This window comes from Xenopus laevis, chromosome 4L (assembly GCF_017654675.1).
Source record: "Xenopus laevis strain J_2021 chromosome 4L, Xenopus_laevis_v10.1, whole genome shotgun sequence".
NCBI lineage: Eukaryota > Metazoa > Chordata > Amphibia > Anura > Pipidae > Xenopus > Xenopus laevis.
The window spans coordinates 78,174,999-78,192,802 of record NC_054377.1 but is presented as its reverse complement, the minus strand read 5'-3'; the positions used below and the strand labels follow the sequence as shown (position 1 = coordinate 78,192,802).

General features: G+C 37.6%; 1 protein-coding gene across 4 annotated transcripts in view; it reads right to left on the bottom strand.

Moving 5' to 3' along the window:
* Nucleotides 1-6,028: 6,028 nt before the first annotated feature.
* Nucleotides 6,029-17,804, bottom strand: part of gng12.L (guanine nucleotide binding protein (G protein), gamma 12 L homeolog) — a 40,632-nt gene continuing 28,856 nt past the window's right edge. For 3 of the 4 annotated variants that reach the window (XM_018256907.2, XM_018256906.2, XM_041589399.1), the window contains 2 exons: nt 7,542-7,646; nt 6,059-7,337 (listed from right to left, as the gene is read on the bottom strand). In XM_018256907.2, the coding sequence (XP_018112396.1) occupies nt 7,212-7,337; nt 7,542-7,634 (219 nt within the window). In that variant the 5' untranslated portion in view covers nt 7,635-7,646 and the 3' untranslated portion in view covers nt 6,059-7,211. 4 annotated transcript variants of the gene reach the window in all.

The following is a 17,804-nucleotide window of genomic DNA, read 5'->3' as shown; positions in this document are numbered from 1 at the left end:
CATATTTTAAGTGAAGTAATCCAAAAAGATTTGCTACATGTCATGCAGAGTAGTACATGAATTCCCTGCAGTGAGGCCATGCAATCACCTTCTTGTCCCACCAGCCTCCAACATGAAGAGGAAACTGCCAATAGTTTTATAAATCCCTCACAGGAAAAAGAGATACAACCAACAATTAACATTCAATATTGGAAAAATATCACATTCAACATTTTAATAAATCAAGGTTTCATTTTTTTCTATTTAAACGGCAAGGCTACTGTAAATGAGACAATACCCCACACCCAGTTAATAAATGGCTTGTTTCTGGAGTGTTTTCAAATACTTAGGAATTACAGAAAACCCCAATATTTCATTTTCTGAAGGGTTAATAAAAATGCCCCTTTTATTGGCAATCCATCATAGTATGCAAGAGATTTACACATAATGGGAGGTTTTCCCAAACATTTCTATGTTCACAGATTTGCCTGATGTTGAGAATGTCCATGACTTTGACAATCAATCAGTACGACATGTTTAACTACTTCCATTCCGTAGACAGAGTCATTTAGTGGCACATGGGCAAATTCGGCCAGATTTAGTCGCCTGGCGACTAATCGCCTCTTCTTTGGGGCGACAATCTCCCCAAATTGCCTGCTATAATGAGAAAACGCCAGCGCAATGGCACTCCAATTTCCAAAGTCAACCGAAGTTGCCTCACAAGGAAAATTCGGGCAACTTTGGGTAGTTTGGGGAGATTGTGGTCCTGAAGAAGAGGCGATTAGTCACCAGGAGACTAAATCTCCCGAATCTCTCTGTGTGCCCCTGCCCTTAGAGTACATTCTATCTAAAACAAGATAAAGGAAAACATCAAGGGAGCGGATTTGTAAGCATTTCTCCTTAATTTCTAAGAATCTCAGGAAGAACATTTCCCAGATCATTTCTTTTATTTATTGTAACGTTATTTCAGGAAAATGCAAAAGAACGCCAAAATTTGAGAGGAAAAAAAATGCAGGAAATGCTCCATGTGTGACATTACACAATTTTCTTACTAAAACAAGTATTTAGCATTCTAAAACGGTCCAATTTGGCACATTTTTAAAACAGTATTATTATAGCAATTGCTTTATAGATGGAAACAGGATCAAGACAATAATAAAGGAAAAGAAGACACACAAAACTTTGGTGCACTTAAATCCACTAGTAGCCATGAAATGTTACATAGCATTTATTCTAAATTCCTCTACCACTCTATCGTGGCATGAAAACAGCAAGTAGTGAATAAATACTCCGTTTACAAACATTTTTATTTTCCAAATGAATCATATAAGCCGATTAGCACTCCATCTATCATCAGTAAAATTGTACAGCAAACAGGATTCAGTATTTGTGTCTCATTTGCAAAATCAGCATAGCAGCAAATTTGCACCCCAGTATGTAAGAGGGAACAGTGGAATATATTTTACTCTGTAAGATTCTCCAACAAGGCCGGACAGCACACATAACTGTATATCTCTCAGGTCTGAGTACAGAATAAAGAGACAGGGCCACATGTAAGGCTGGAAGCAATAGTTGAATTTGACAAACGGAAATACTGTACACAATTCAGATCTGTAAGTGTCCTTCTATAAATCCTCAGCAGATGTAATGTTAAAGGATAAGTAATCCCCCTAAAGGGATCATTTTTAGTAAGCCTTTCAATTGAACGCACAAGTTAGGGCTCTTACAGACAAGTGTTACTTGTGTTTGCGGTAGTGGATCGTTCATGTATTACATTGCAAAGGAATGCAGAAATAAATGCAGCCTAGGCTATGGAATGTAATTTGGCATTCCACCTGCATTCAGTGTTTGCCTGCTTAACAATGAGTACAATCACAAATGAAATGCAGGCCTGTGGTTTTTTTCCTGCAATCCCCTACTCTGGAACACATGGACGATCCAGTGCTCTGTTAGGGGGTTATTTATCAAAATCCAAAAATATCGGAGTATTTTCGGAAAACTACTCCAACCAGATCCGCACAGGTTTTTTTCCCTCTTATTTTATCAATACATTTTTCCCCGAACATTTCCTGTGCGGGAAAAAATTTGAAAAACGAAATCATACAAATCTTCGGATTATTGCACTAAACCCAGCGCAGATCAGGATATCTTCAGGACTTCTCCCATTGACTTATATACGACATCTGAGATGCCTAATTTTCAGATTCAGACTTTTTCCATCCTCAGGGTATAAAAAATCCTGAAAAGTTTTTTTTTTTTTTTTTTTTCCCACAAAAAAAATTCAGATTTTATATAAAAACCAACAGAATTTTTTGGTGTTTTTGGTTTTAGTATGTTAATAAATAACCCCCTTATTCTGCAAAGGTAACGGTGTAGCCATGAGAACAGCTACTGAAGCTAAAATTCAACCAATGAGTATGTGTTTACACAGCAGCTAATAGACAAGCTCTGTAGGATACAATCATTTCAGTTCTTACACAGGAAGATAAATGTCATTCATGGCTCTTTATAGGACTATGAAATAACAACCTCTCTCACATATAAAATAAAATGTGTTGCCTATATGTACGTGATGAATAAACAAACTTTTAAAAATACTTTGTCTATGCTGTTAATGGTCCTTTAAATGTTATGTAGCCTGACTTCAAACCCAAAGAATATGTTTACATGAAGTTTACAGGTAGATGGGATATAGTAACTACTCAATGCACAGTGGTTATCTCCCCTTTCTATATTCAGAATTCTCAGTTTCCAGATTAATTGCAGTATTACAGGTCAATGTTATTAGTGTGACTGTTGCTGCATTATTGAAGAATGTTACCTTTATACCATGGATATATTTGTAGACCATAGTAAAAGCACTTGTGTCAGTTAACTTGTTGCCAAGAGGTATTAAATCCAAGGCTAGTCTGATCTCCAACAATTCTTACTTCAGTGGTGTTAAAAATATACTAAAAATAGTTGATTTGGATGGCTGTCCCCAATGTATATAGATAGGGTGCAAATGACAGTATATGAATGGAGCGCCAGGGCTTGGTTTGACACCTGTACACGATTCTTTCTTAAAAACATATAAATCCCCCCTAATATGGTAGTTATACATAAGTAGCCAATACAAAAATCACAGAAACAGACTTGTGCCCAGTTACATACTGTAACCAAAATTAAAGCTAAATTGAATATACATTCATATAGAATACATAAACCTGTCACTGCTGGATATAGTTGGTTGAATCTCTCCAGTCCAGGAATAAACCATACATAGCATAAACCTCTATGGCACATAGAGCGTAATCTAAAAAAAAAAAAATATATATATATATATATATATATATATATATATATATATATATATATATATATATATATATATAACAAAACCCCCTCTGCCCATTTAAGCAACTTGCTAAATATAAGCAAAAATGTGACTTTACCTGCCCAAGAGAGCTCTGCTACTTCTCTCTAGCTCCCAGGAGGGTCTAAACACCATATAGTACACGACTACAACCCCCCATCTTGACTTTGTACCTTAATAAAATAGAATTATTCTCATTTAGTGGCCATGCACAAATGAGGATATAGAATTCATTTGTATAGGAAAAATAAAATCTAAAAATAAACATTTTAGGAAACACAAGATATATATATATGGCATTGTGTCAGAGCACCACTATCAGAGCAGATTCGATTTGTAACAATTTTAGAAAAGAGAATTTATTGCCAAAGCTTCACAAAAGTATTATTTACTTGGCTGGTTTATGGTTCAGTAAATAAGCATACACTGGCAATAGTAAAAGTGCAATATTTGCCTTTTATAAAAATACTTATTAACACAATATCAATGGCATTTTCTGCTGACCATTACTGCAGATGCAGAGCTGAAAGGAAACGACAAACCTTCACGACTCAAAAGTTCCCTGTACAATTTATCTAATCCGCCATCTTTTTGTCAAACAATAATTAGCAGAAATTCCAATGTTATATTTATTACTTGGCATTGAAAGAGGTGTGAATACACAAATGGTTTTAGATCATCTGGAAGCCCCACAAGGGTGCCAAATACAGTGGTTTCTTAATGTAGTTTTAGAATGTTACTTTTCTGGGAATACCAGCTTTCATCTAGTAAATTAGATATTTTATCCAATCTCAGTGTTTATACTTCAGTGGTACACAATTATGTACAGTAAAAAGAAAAATATTAAGTTAAAAAAAAATCTTTGGTGGCAACCTTACTGTATTATTCTTTCCTATGGACCAGACAATAAACAGTGAACATATTCCTTAAACAAAAGACCATTATTATTTTTTTAAATGTTTACCCTATTCTGCTGCTTGTTTTATAATGAGATGCCCTAATTTGTATTTTAATATATATATATATATATATATATATATATATATATATATATATATATATATATATATATATATATATATATATATATATATATATATATATATATATATATATATATATATATATATAAAGTCAATTGTGGTGAGCGCACTCTTACCGGATTTTTTAGATGATGGGTGCGTTGGTCAAGTTTTTTGCATATGTAGTAAAGGATGGACCCGCACTCCATTGTGGATATATATATATATATATATATATATATATATATATATATATATATATATATATATATATATATATAAAAAATACAAATAAAAAAGGCATCACAATTTAAGAGGCTGTATTTTTGCATGGAGTAAAATGGCTGTGGCTGGTATCCCCTTGTACTATTGTAATTGGAATGTTTCTCAGCTGACTGCAAAGCTAAGCCATGAAAAAAAATCCTCATTTAACCCCTTTAACTTGAAACGAATCAAACCCAGCAACCCACTGATCCCCCATTAGCAATGGTGCTTATAATGTACTCTACTAGATGCTGCCTGAAGTGTTTGGCCATCAGACACACAACTGGACCTGTCTGCTGGAAGTTACTAATGTTGGTACAAGTTGGAAGCCAATCCAAGGCTGTTGTTGGTGGCTGGTTGTCTTTATTGGCTTTGTTAACCAGCATTGTTTTGGCAAAGCTTACAAACTTCTCCCAGGCTTGTATAAATTGCATGGCTGATGTCCCGTACACAACATTCAAGCATTGTGTCAATAAGTGAACTTATTCCTGTGTGCATAGGGCCTAGGGAAAGTGTGAGAAATGTACCACTTCTACTTATATGGCACCCAATGCCTTTTGTAAATTTAAATGTAGCTATTGTAGCACATGGTGTACAAAATGCTGGGAAACTCTGAACAAGACCTCAAAAAGATGGGTAAAAAAAAAAAGAAAAATCAAAACAATCACAAAAGGTAAATAATTAACATCATTTTGATGGACCCCCCTTTTTTATACATATGTTGCAGATTTTATAATGCTGTAAACAAACTGCACAAATCGTTTCTCTTTTTTGATTTGTTTTGGAAGTGAAGTTTGCCTTTGATTCAAAATTATATATCTTGAAAGGCAATTCTGTACAAAATAAACACTTATCATATACCTATGTGCAGTCAGTACTAAAGCATCCTCTTTATGCAGGATATTGTATAAAGGAACATCATCATTAGGAAATTCATTTTAACTGATGCAAAAAGAAATAGAAACTAGTTTTCATGTAGAAGGGTTTCTAGAAGGGTTTGTGTATCTCAGGCTGCAAGTTCGACCAGAATTACAAATACACCCCCTGTTTAAAGGGATGCTGTCATGATTTTCATGAGTGCTGTTCTTATATCCACCAGGGGGCTGTTATCTTGTGTTAGGGAACTGCTATCTGGTTACCTTCCCCATTGTTCTGTTGTGGCTGCTGGGTTGCTGGGGGAGGGGGGGGGGGGAAGAAGGGAGGAGGTGATATCACGCCAACTTGCAGTAGAGCAGTAAAGAGTGGCTGAAGTTTATCAGAGCACAAGTCACATGACTGGGGGCAGCTGGGAAATTGACAATATGTCTTGCCCCATGTCAAATTTCAAAATTAAATGTGAGAATTTGAGAAATGGATTTCAGTGCAGAATTCTGCTGGAGCAGCACTATTAACCTAATGCATTTTGAATTTTTTTTTCCCTTGACAGTATCCCTTTAAGTATAGCTAAGCTGAGGTGCCAATCACATAAATGACATCTAGGTTCAAAGGTTAACCCAACGCTTGGTCCTTAACTAACCTTAAAGTAGGTTATTTTGGCATTGTAGATTCTTGTTCTAAAATATGAATTTAGAGCATACATGTTCCGCTAACTTGGTCCAAAAAAATGTATTTAAAAAAAAAAAAAAAAAAAATAAGCAAACTTGTACACTCAATAATTCCCTCATGAAGTTGCTAGCTTGGTTTAGGTTATTATTTTGATTAGAATAACAAACTTGCTGCAGGGGCATGTGTAGATTCTATGTTTGTCATGCTTGGCCCCATTTGTTTTAGAACTGCTTGCTCCTGCACTCAACCCTAGGCACAGATGACAAATCAACCACTGCAACTGATGGTAATTCAACTTCGAAGATGCTCATAACTAAAGCAATGTAGGTCTAACATTCCTAATTTACCCACATCCATACCTGATAAAATGTGTGCCCTCCCTTTCCAGCAGCTCCATCTAAAAATATACTTCCTACCCCATGACATAAGATAAAATAGGGGTAAACAATTACAAATCTTACATATTATGGTTCTAAAATGATAAACCCAATAGCAACACAACAGAAATATCTTCTGAAAAATAAATGTTGCTGTTACATTCATTAAATTGGTACAAATACAATTTGGCTTTTGCAAGATCCTGAGAAGCAGCCCATAGTGTTCTAGGTTCAAAAGCTTAGAAAGAGGGACAAGTTAACAGTCCATGGCTGAGGCTTGCCAATTTGACTTTTGGGTTGAATTCAGCAGGAATGTGAGCTCATAATAAAACTACATCATTCCTTGCCTGCAATGATCAGACCTATGCAGCAAGTTGAGGCAACGTTGTCTTACTTCAATTTTCTAGAAAGGTTTAAAATGACAAGTAAACACTGCTGACAAATAAATATGTATCCGCCTCATTCTGGTCAGACATTTGGTAAAAAAAAAAATCTGTTGCCATGTGTAAGAAAGCTATAAAGGGAGAATATATAAAAGAATCATTGGTATATTTTTTTTTTCTACCCATTTTTTTCTCAAGTAAATAACAGATTTTAGTTGGGATCTGTTTTGCTTTGGAAAGAGATAAAAGTTAAAAAAAAAAAAAATGATGTTCACTAGTAATGAGACTACAATATAATGCAAGGCTTTTTATCCTTGAAGGGGTTTTCGGATGCCGGGATACCCATGAGCAAAGGATCATTCTTGGCATGTTCATCGCAGTAACGCATGAGATCAGCCGACGCTTTTGAAATCTAAAAGAAGAAGAGAAACAAGCTAATGCTAATGCTGCAACTCAGTACATACACGAAAACACATATTTTTGGTGAAGTACACAGAGTTTAATACAGAAGTAAAAGCACATTATGGGGTGAGGAATCAAATGCACCATTAGTGAAGAGCTGTCACGTTTTAACGGTTACAGAAAAGAAATCAATAATAATTGTACAGGTCTTTACCTTTATTCTTTCTATGGAGGCCTCTACTTTGAGTTGCTGTACAGTTCTTCGTGCCTGTGCTATGTTATTTGTGCTGGTTGTTTTTGCAGACATCTTTGGTGAGGTCTAAAAAGGTAAGAAAAAAAAGAACAGGTTGTCCTCAACCATTCCAAATAATCATAGCAGTCCATAGATACCAGCTTCTTGTACTCCACACACCCACCAGTCCTAGGAGAGCTACAATGCCTCTAGAAGCACGGTAAATACTTCAAATAAAAGATTTAAGTATTGCTCTGCTGAACTGCAAATTTATACATTAAGGGGGTTATTTATTAAATGCCAAAAACCAGAAAAATTCGAGTTTTTATAACTTTAAAACCCGAATTTTTAGTAGAAAAAAAAAACCTTGAATTTTTTGGGACTTATGCCCAGAGGATGGAAAACGTCAGAATCTGAAAATCCAGCATCTCAAGTCAATGGGAGAGGTCCCGAAGATATCCTGACCTGTGCTGGGTTTCGTGCAAAAATCCAAACATTTCTTGGTTTTTGGGCAAAAATCCGGAAAAAATCTAATTTTTCGGGCGGAAAATCCGAAAAATTTGTACGATTCGAATTTTCGGACGATTTTCAACATTTTTGCCCCCGGAACTGGAAATTTTTGGGAAAATTATAGATATAGATATAGAGCGCAATAGGTTTGATTCCAGCCAGGGTTGTATTTGCAAGGAATTTGTATGTTCACTTATTAATTGGTTCCCTATACTGTAAGTTCTACTAGGGCAGGGGCTTACATGAATGATGCCAATTCCTTGAACAGTGTTGCAGCCGTCCAGTAATGTAGATGGAGACTTTCATATATATGGCGTAAAATTACATTTCATTTGTCTTTAGTTAGTTGTGTGGTAAAAAGGAAAGTCACATGAGCACAGAAAAAGTAGTTTTATCATGAAAGAATAAAAGGGGACCACCCTTTTTCAAAACATTTTTTTATTCTGATAAAGTATCACTTTAAATCTATAGGCAAACTAGTTTTCACTATTTAAGTGTGATTTTCAAGTCACCTGGGGAGGAATGCACAAAATGCTGGTACAAAATTTTTTGTAAAACTGTCATTATTGAACTGTGGAACAGTGAAACATGTCATTATTGAACGGTGGAACAGTGAAACATCCCTGTAATACAGGTACAGTGTATTTCTGAATGGCAGAGGTGCTCACTTTTTAACACAGATGCGTATCTTGGCTCCCTCACCATAAATAATGTAACTTAAGAATAGAAGAACAGATTGGCAAACTTCATGTGGTGACAAGGAAATGTTACCAGAATCTAGGCTGGCAGGGAGGGAAACTTTCACAGCTGTCATTAAGAAACCCAGTGGAATGCAGTAACGTAGTTAGGATTTCACAGGAAAATGACACAGAAAACTCACCCAGACTTTTACTGAAATAGATAAGAATTGATCTTTCACTCAGCTGGATTATCTGTCACACCTGAAATCCATCATATCATACACTGGGCCAATGTGTGAGCCCTTTACAACAGCATATGTTAGAATATGAACCATATTACTAGTAAAAAATACTATTCCGCACACAGTACTCTTATGTTAATCCTACAGAAGAAAACACTGCCCTTTGCTTTTCCTGTTGAGCAACTATGGAAATAAACTCTGATGCTAAGCACTGCTTGGATTTCGGGAATCACTAGGGCACAGATCCAACACAGAGAAGTAGAGGAATTAAGCTGCAAACTTTCATAAAACAAACCACAAGCACTGTCAATTGCCATTGAGCACTGGATGCTTTATAAGAACTAATTATTAGAAATGTGTACTCGTACTAGAGTCCTGCAGCGGGCCGGGTACCTAGGGGATCAGATAATTGCGGGTCGGGTAGTGGATACAACCGGATAAGTATGCGGGTTGCAGGTGAGAGTTTAACAAATTGGTTCCATGCAGGACTCTAAGAGTAAGATTCTATTGTCAACACTTACTGAGGTGGTCAGAAGCTGTTCTGAATAACACACGCAAGGAATTCTAATAATGGTAACCTACACTGTGAAATAAACCGCATGCATTGCTTGTGTCTACGGGCAGCATGGGGGCTGTAGAGATGTAAACAACAAACAAAAGACCATGCCTTATTATGAATCTTCTGATTCATCTGAAAAGTTTGCTCCACTTGAGTAACTAATAGCAGCCTGTTAAAGCGGAATTCCCTTTTAGTATATTGTAGGAAGTGATATCATGAGACAATTTGCAATTGGTTTTCATTTTAATATTTGCCAGCAATCTGGTTGCTAGGGTCCAAATTACCCTAGCAACCATGCACTGATTTGAACAAGAGACTGGAATATGAATAAGGGAGGGCCAAAATAGAAAGATGGGTAAGGAAAAATAGCAATAACAATAAATTTGTAGCCTTACAGAGGATTGTTTTTTAAGATGGGGTCAGTGACCCCCCCATTGGAAAGCTGAAAAAAGTTATAAGAAGGCAAACAATTTAAAAATTATAAAAAATTAATGAAGACCAATTGAAAAGTTGCTTATAATTCTATAACATACTAAAAGTTAACTTAAAGGTGAAAAGGGATCCTAGTGCTTAAACCTGCCTTGAGCAGACAGTAAATACCAGCTACCTAATGTACTTTATAGGGATGCACCGAATCCAGGATTCGGTCTTTTTCAGCAGGATTATGATTCGGCCGAATCCTTCTGCCCGGTCGAACCGAATCCGAAACCCTAATTTGCATATGCAAATTATGGACGGGGAGGGAAATGACTGTCAGAAAACAAGGAAGTAAAAAAATTTCCCACCCCTAATTTGCATATGCAAATTAGGGTTCGGATTCGGTTCTCGGCCGAATCTTTCACAAAGGATTTGGGGGTTCAGCCGAATCCAAAATAGTGGATTCGGTGCATCCCTACTTTATAGCCACAGCTGTCCTCTTATGAATAAGCATCAAAAACAGGTCTAGATATTATATCGGAGCTCACCCTTCTTTGTGCAGCGTCTCTCCCTTCAGTCGCAGCTCTCGCGGGATCCTCCTCACCTCGTTGAGGAGGTAACTTCAGTGCACAGATTTACCCCGTTTCACGGCGCAGATCGAAGGAATCACAAGAGACGGTATTGCTCAATTTTCTTGCGGCTTTATTTGGCACATCTAGTGAGTTTCTAGCAGTGGGTTGGTGAGGAAAACCTACGCGTTTCGTGCCCTCTTTCCAGGCACTTCGTCAGGGGGGTTCAGCCGAATCCAAAAATAGTGGATTCGGTGCATCCCTACTTTATAGCCACAGCTGTCCTCTTGTGAATAAGCATCAAAAACAGGTCTAGATATTATATCGGAGCTCACCCTTCTTTGTGCAGCGTCTCTCCCTTCAGTCGCAGCTCTCGCGGGATCCTCCTCACCTCGTTGAGGAGGTAACTTCAGTGCACAGATTTACCCCGTTTCACGGCGCAGATCGAAGGAATCACAAGAGACGGTATTGCTCAATTTTCTTGCGGCTTTATTTGGCACATCTAGTGAGTTTCTAGCAGTGGGTTGGTGAGGAAAACCACTTCGTTTCGTGCCCTCTTTCCAGGGACCCTGACGAAGTGCCTGGAAAGAGGGCACGAAACGCATAGGTTTTCCTCACCAACCCACTGCTAGAAACTCACTAGATGTGCCAAATAAAGCCGCAAGAAAATTGAGCAATACCGTCTCTTGTGATTCCTTCGATCTGCGCCGTGAAGCAGGGTAAATCTGTGCACAGCTGTCCTCTTGTCAGGCCTGGATTTGTGGGGAGGTCACCAAGTCCCGGGCCTAGGACAGCAAGATTTTAGGGGACGGCATGCTGCCCAACCACACCCACATTGGTTCAGAAACACAGGGGATGCGCAGGAGATACAATAGTTTTTAATTCCTGTGCACCAATCCCCATAGTTGAAGTACCAATGATGAAAATTTGAGCGAATAAAAGGGAGGCAACAGGGGGCCTAGGGGTGCCCGCTATGTAAATCCGGCCCTGCCGCTTGTGACTCTTACAAAGCACCAAAAGCAGAGGCAATGTGCACGGAAGTCAAAAAAATTGGTGCTTTGCCCCTGCTTGAAACTAGTAAACACTTCAAGCAAAAATAGGAATTAGCATTTACAGCACCAGTTAAGTTATGCAATGTTTTGCATTGATATTTATAGTTAACAGGGAAGCTGCAATAAAAGTATCAAAATAGATGGAAAATAAAAGAGGCACAACAATAAAATAAAGGCAAGGTAAAAGAGAAGAGATCAATATCTATTAAGGTGTTCATGCTTTGGGAATGCAGGGTGTGCCAGATAGGCATACCTGGAAATGAGGGACATTAATAAGAGCTGGGAAGGATTGTTACATTTTATTGCCTACTAAACTCTACCAACACATACAAGTTAAAAAGAAAATCTGCAAACAAGTAAATACGAACGGATTGTGTCGGTTTTACTACTCCACTACTCCCTTCACAATATTGCAGATTTTATTTGCCCAAAATGTACATATCCCACCACACTGGAATTTCTTCATTTATGCTGTGTGGGATTAGGGAAATATACAGTACCAAGATATTCTTATATTACAGATAAAGAAGGGAATTTGGCATGACTGCAAACAGCACGTGAAAAGACTGACTGCAATATTTGTAATGGAGGTAAGCAACTTCTGATTTACCTCAGAAGAAGCCCTGCTACTGTTGGAAAGACCTTTATTTTTTATGCGACAATATCAGTGTGTTCTAAACTAGATATAAGGCTGTTCTTAAAACAAAACAAAAAAACAAAAGTATAATAGTTTACAGATAAACCATGTCGGCATTATAAAAGGCAAAAATATAAAAATGGGTCTCTGAGTTTCAGAGCCTGCCTGTCACTTGCAACTCTCAACATAAGACATTAAGGCTTACAGAGCAATGTAATCAGGTTACACAACAAGAACATCTCAAAACAACTTGACCTACAAAAACCAGTGACCTATTAACCCCCCCCCCTCAATATTATAATAAATAATTAATTTACTATCTTTAAACACTTTGATGCCTAAAAGACAAAAGGGGTCACTAGTCTCGGGAATGGAAGGAAGTACCACCAATATATATGTAAAGGCTTTGTTTGGCAGTCTGCAACAGTAAGATAAGGTTAATGCTCTCAGTAGCTAAAGAGTAATGAAATGCTGCAAAGAAGACAGCAGACTATCTTTAGTGTCAGACACCCAATGTGGCCCTTGCTGCCCGAAAGATGTCGTGTGGAATGCACAATAATAATGCACAATAAAGACTGAATAGCAGGTATTCTGCTCCTTGCTGTTTCTTGATTTGCCAATTTAATACATTGAGGCGATTAGTCGCCAGGCGACTAAATCTCCCCGAAACGCCCAGTGTGACCTTACCCTTAAAAGCATTAACTGAATCAGTCATCACAACATCAACCGGCAGTGCATTCCACAACCTCACTGTAAAGAACCACCAACATGCTTCAAATGAAAGCTCTTTTCTTCTAGTCTGAAGGGATGGCCTCTGATCCTCTTTATGGGTAAAAAGGTCCCCTACTATTTGTCTCTAATGTCCTCTAATGTACTTGTAAACTTCAGCTTTGTACTTTAAAACAATACAATAACAGAACAGAAAGGGATCAATACAAATCACAGAATACAGAGCAATACAAAATTACCATTACATTCAAGATTAACTGGCAAGTATTAAAGGGTGACTTCTTGCGCGTTTCAGGGTAACTTTGTAGACGCTAGCCAAACTTTTGCAATAGGAATGCTGCCCAATATAAATAATCTCACAACCATTATGTATCCGTTTTATAAAAAAAGGGCAACATTGGGTAAAAATTTTAACACAACAATAAAATGTAGTAATGCCTTTTAGTGTGTTTTCCCTGTCCTCTTTTCTTAACAGTCTTGAATTTGGAAACATTCAGACTTTCATGTATTTTAGCCTTTAACATACATTGTGGTTTTAGCTGTTAAATATGGCAGCAAGTTTGTTTTGGTATGGGATTGGTTGGATTACAGACAAGAAATAGAAAGCACATTTTGGCAGGGACTGTTCCACAACAATTGCACCTCATACAAACTAGTTGTACTAAGAACGTGGCACACACACAGTCAGACTGGCAGTATGGTCACAATTATCCAAACTGCCCAATTTAATCTCAACATGTTCGACCACTTAGCGTAAACAGGTTAATGATCTTATTATTTTTAGTTGACTAAATAATTTTATTTTCATCAAACGGCTTTGAACAATGAAGATGGGCATACCAGATTTAAGGAGCGTGAAAACTGACAGGTTCAGTAGGTAACAAATCAGTTCCAGTGTCCCTTTAATAAACCCCCTTGCCTGATCACTCAGAGTAAACAAATGCATGAATTAATCCTGTCCTTCATGCTGTGCCTTTTGACTTCACATTACCAAGGGTAATGGGACACAAGGGGCTTCTTGTGCATTTTATGGCATGACAAGGGGCAGAGCAACTGCCAGCGCATCTCACTGATATCCACAGGGAGTGATTAGCAACAAGTTACATGGATTTTGATGCCATTACTTATCAATGTGCTCTGACAGTAGAAGCACAGCAGAAATGTAAGTGTATGCCTGTTGTAGTGTATATCTGCAATTTTGGCAAAATTTGATCAGGTATGGAAGACAAAAAAATATATCTTTACAGCTCCTATTGAGACAATTAAAAGGTTAAATATTTAAAGGTTTAATATTTTTATTATGACATTAAAGGTAGTTGGGGGAAGTTCCAAAACAACTGTCTAACCTCCTGCTCCTCCCTAAAAGTCACTTAACACTACGGTGCCAAACAGATTTTGGGGGTGAGAAAAAAAGATTTGTCAAAGTGGCATTACTATTAGAACAAAAGGAAACGCTATGTCACACTTCAATTAAAGCTGCGTGAAAGAAGGGTGTGGGTGACTTAAAGTGATTAGAACCCTGCTATACACACACACACAATACAGCAAAAGTCTGTTAAGAGTTAAAAGGTATTTGCATATACTCTACTATATTTGAAGTGTCTAGTTAAAGTCCTAATCTTTAATGTTATATAAAGAGAGGATACGAACTATATGAACATTCTACCTAACTTATCTATGATGTATCCAGAAAGCAACGTGGTGGTGGTGGTGGTGGTGGTAGTAGTAGTAGTATTACCTGGAATGGGTGGGACATACAGCATTCAGATCCACTAATTTGATCTCCATACCTTAAAGCTGGCCATACAGTTAAAGATCTGCTTGCGTGGCAAGGTTGAGAAAGAAGCGTATTTGCCCCCCAATATGCCCAACGACTGGATCACAATGAAGAGAACCGACAAACCGTCAGTGCTTGCTCCAACCGCCTGTGTTCCCGTTGTGGCATTTTTAAACCTGTCCAATCAATAGCTAGACGATTTTCATCCAGGTATTGGTCAGGGAAGCCCATTAGAGGGTCCTGTACACTGGCCAATAAGCTGCTACTAAAAAGAACAAACCACAGAATTGTTTTGTCATCAGTATGGATTAATGCTAGCTTGGTTATCACAAAGTACAAAGGAACTATTCTATTACAAAAATACAAAATGTATTAAAAAGTATTGTTTACAGGGTATGTTAATTTTTAAATATAAAACAGTTTGCAGGATCAAGTTGGATTGCTTAGTTAGAAAGATACATATGCAGGGTGGCAGAGTGTTGTTCTATAAAATTACGAAAAACCTTTTTTCCCCGTATCCACGTTCCTTACAAGCAGAAGGAGGAACAGCAGTGAGATCTTCCAGACTGCCTCTGGAGTTTCACCAAGGTATGCAGCTATTTGTTTTCTTTAATGAGTTAAATATCCAAACTCTAAAAATAGTCACTTCAGTTTGTAGCTGGTATAGAAATGCAAATAGAAAAAAAGGAGCAGGCACACGGTCACACAATTATCACTTCTAAGCTAAGATTTATGCATAATCAGTTTATTCTAGAGTAAATTTTCAAAGAAATAGATCATGTAAATTGCACAAGACATGAGTAAGAAATAACGTTATGAACAGGAGCAATAGAATGATAGCAGGGGCAGATTCCTGTTTGTTGTGCAGTTAGGCATGCTATCCAATAGTGCCCACACTTTTGTCTTGAAATCATGACCCAACCTCACTTTTACCAACACAAATAAGGCCGCTGCGATGGCACTGGGCTGGCAGATCATTTCACAGCTGACTCTCCTGCCCAGTCCCAGTGACGCAATGTTAAGACGCTATAGTTGTTAAGATATTTTTGTAATCGTTGGACCTGAAACGATCATTCAAATGTACGATTTGTCCATCAACAAAAGCGATACGGTCTAGTTGAAGCTGGGAAACGGTGGGTAGCTGCCTGCTTAGCCCTGCAAACAATTGGACAATCCATGATTACCCAATGGCACGTAATACTAAAAAAGTATATTATTATGAAAATGGTTTATTTACATGAACAAGGATGTACAAAATAAAAAAGGTTTCTAATATAGTTAGTTAGCCAAAAACGTAATGTATAATGGCTGGAGTGACTGGATGTCTTAACAGAACAGAATACTACTGCCTGCTTTTCAGCTCTCCAACTCTGAGTTAGTCAGTGACTTTAAGGAGGGGCCACATGGGACATAACTCTTCATTGAGTTTGCAATTGATCCTCAGCATTCAGCTCAGATTCAAAAGCAACAGATATGACCCATGTCGTCCCCCCCCTCAAGTCACTGATTGGTTACTATCTGGTAAACAATCAGTGAAAACCAAGTGAGCTGCAAAGCAGGAAGTTGGGTTCTGTTCTTTTATATTAGACATCCAGTCACTCCAGCCTTTATAGACTACTTTTTTGACTAACGAACTTTATTAGAAACATTTTTTACTTTGCACAGCCTACCTATTTACCCAGTTTTTATTTTTACAAGGAACAATTCAGCAATTTCTCCACTGATGGCGAATCCGCCAATTTGGCCCCTAACACCCCAATTTTGTATGCAATCCACCTGTGCACATGGGTGGATTTCAGCCTGAATATGTAACAAAAACCTACATGTGACATTAACCTAAGGGTTATGCTGCCCCAACATATTTCCCACCCTAGGACTAGGCCTTTGTGTCCTGCCCACAAATCCAGTCTTCCATTGGCTTGGAAAAAACCTGCAGTTAATGACATCTATTTATGGTTGCTAAACTCTTTTTGCCCTTAGTTTTGTCAGTCCAGTTTTGGGCAAACAAAGTAAGTTTGTTACATCCCTTTTCTATTTGCATAGCTGTCCTGAATACACATCTTCACACAGGTGCTAAACCCCTGCTGTGCCCCCTACCTTTCACCAATGTATTTTAACTCAATGGGTGTTAGAAGGTTCTGTTGGTAGTCATTTATAGAAGCCAACACTCAGAGGAAAGATTTTATCGATTTTCAGCTGCATTTTAGTATACAGGTATGGGATCACTTATCCAGAATGCTTTGGACCTGTGGTTTTCCAGGTTACGGATCTTTTTCGTAATTTGGAATCTTCATACCTTGTCTACTAGAAAATCATGTAAACATGAAATAAATCTAACCTTAAAAAGGAAAATTTGGATTACTTGGATAAATTCATGGGAGACAGCATTTCCGTAAATCAGAGCTTTATCGATCGCAGGTTTTCAGATAACTGATCATGGGATTAGTTCTGTACTGTTCAGGCCTGTACTGTCAAAGTAAAGGAATAAAAACAGAAGGTTCTTTTGGTAGTCATCTATAGAACGTACATTTTTTTCTCCTTTGACAATATACTAAAATCAGCTTGGAGAATATAAAAAATATATATATATTTCTCCTATTTACTATGAGCAAAAGATGAAACTGGGGATATAAAAAAATCTCTTGTTATGTAACAAAAGGACATCACCGGGAGGGTTACTATGCCTAAACTAAGGAACACATACCAGTCCTTCTGACTAGTGCCCCAGGTCTTAATGCTTGAAATTTTAAAATTTTCAAGGGTATTTTCACTGACTTTCCTGCTTGTGTGGAACACACCATGATTTTCAGTGGATAGCAAAAAGTAATTCAGGCTATTCCTGAATTAATTTAAAGGTGAACACTCCTTTTACTATCACTGCTCCTTAAAGGAACAGTAATACCTAACAATATCAGAGCTTCTCTGCAGTAAGGACAGAATGACCCAGCTGAATTACCTGCACAGAGTATACTTTACTCCTTATAGGCTTAATAAAATGAACCCAACTATAAGGGATGAATGCCCCCGATGTTCAAACTCACCAGCAAACTTTATGCACATGATTTGGAACTGT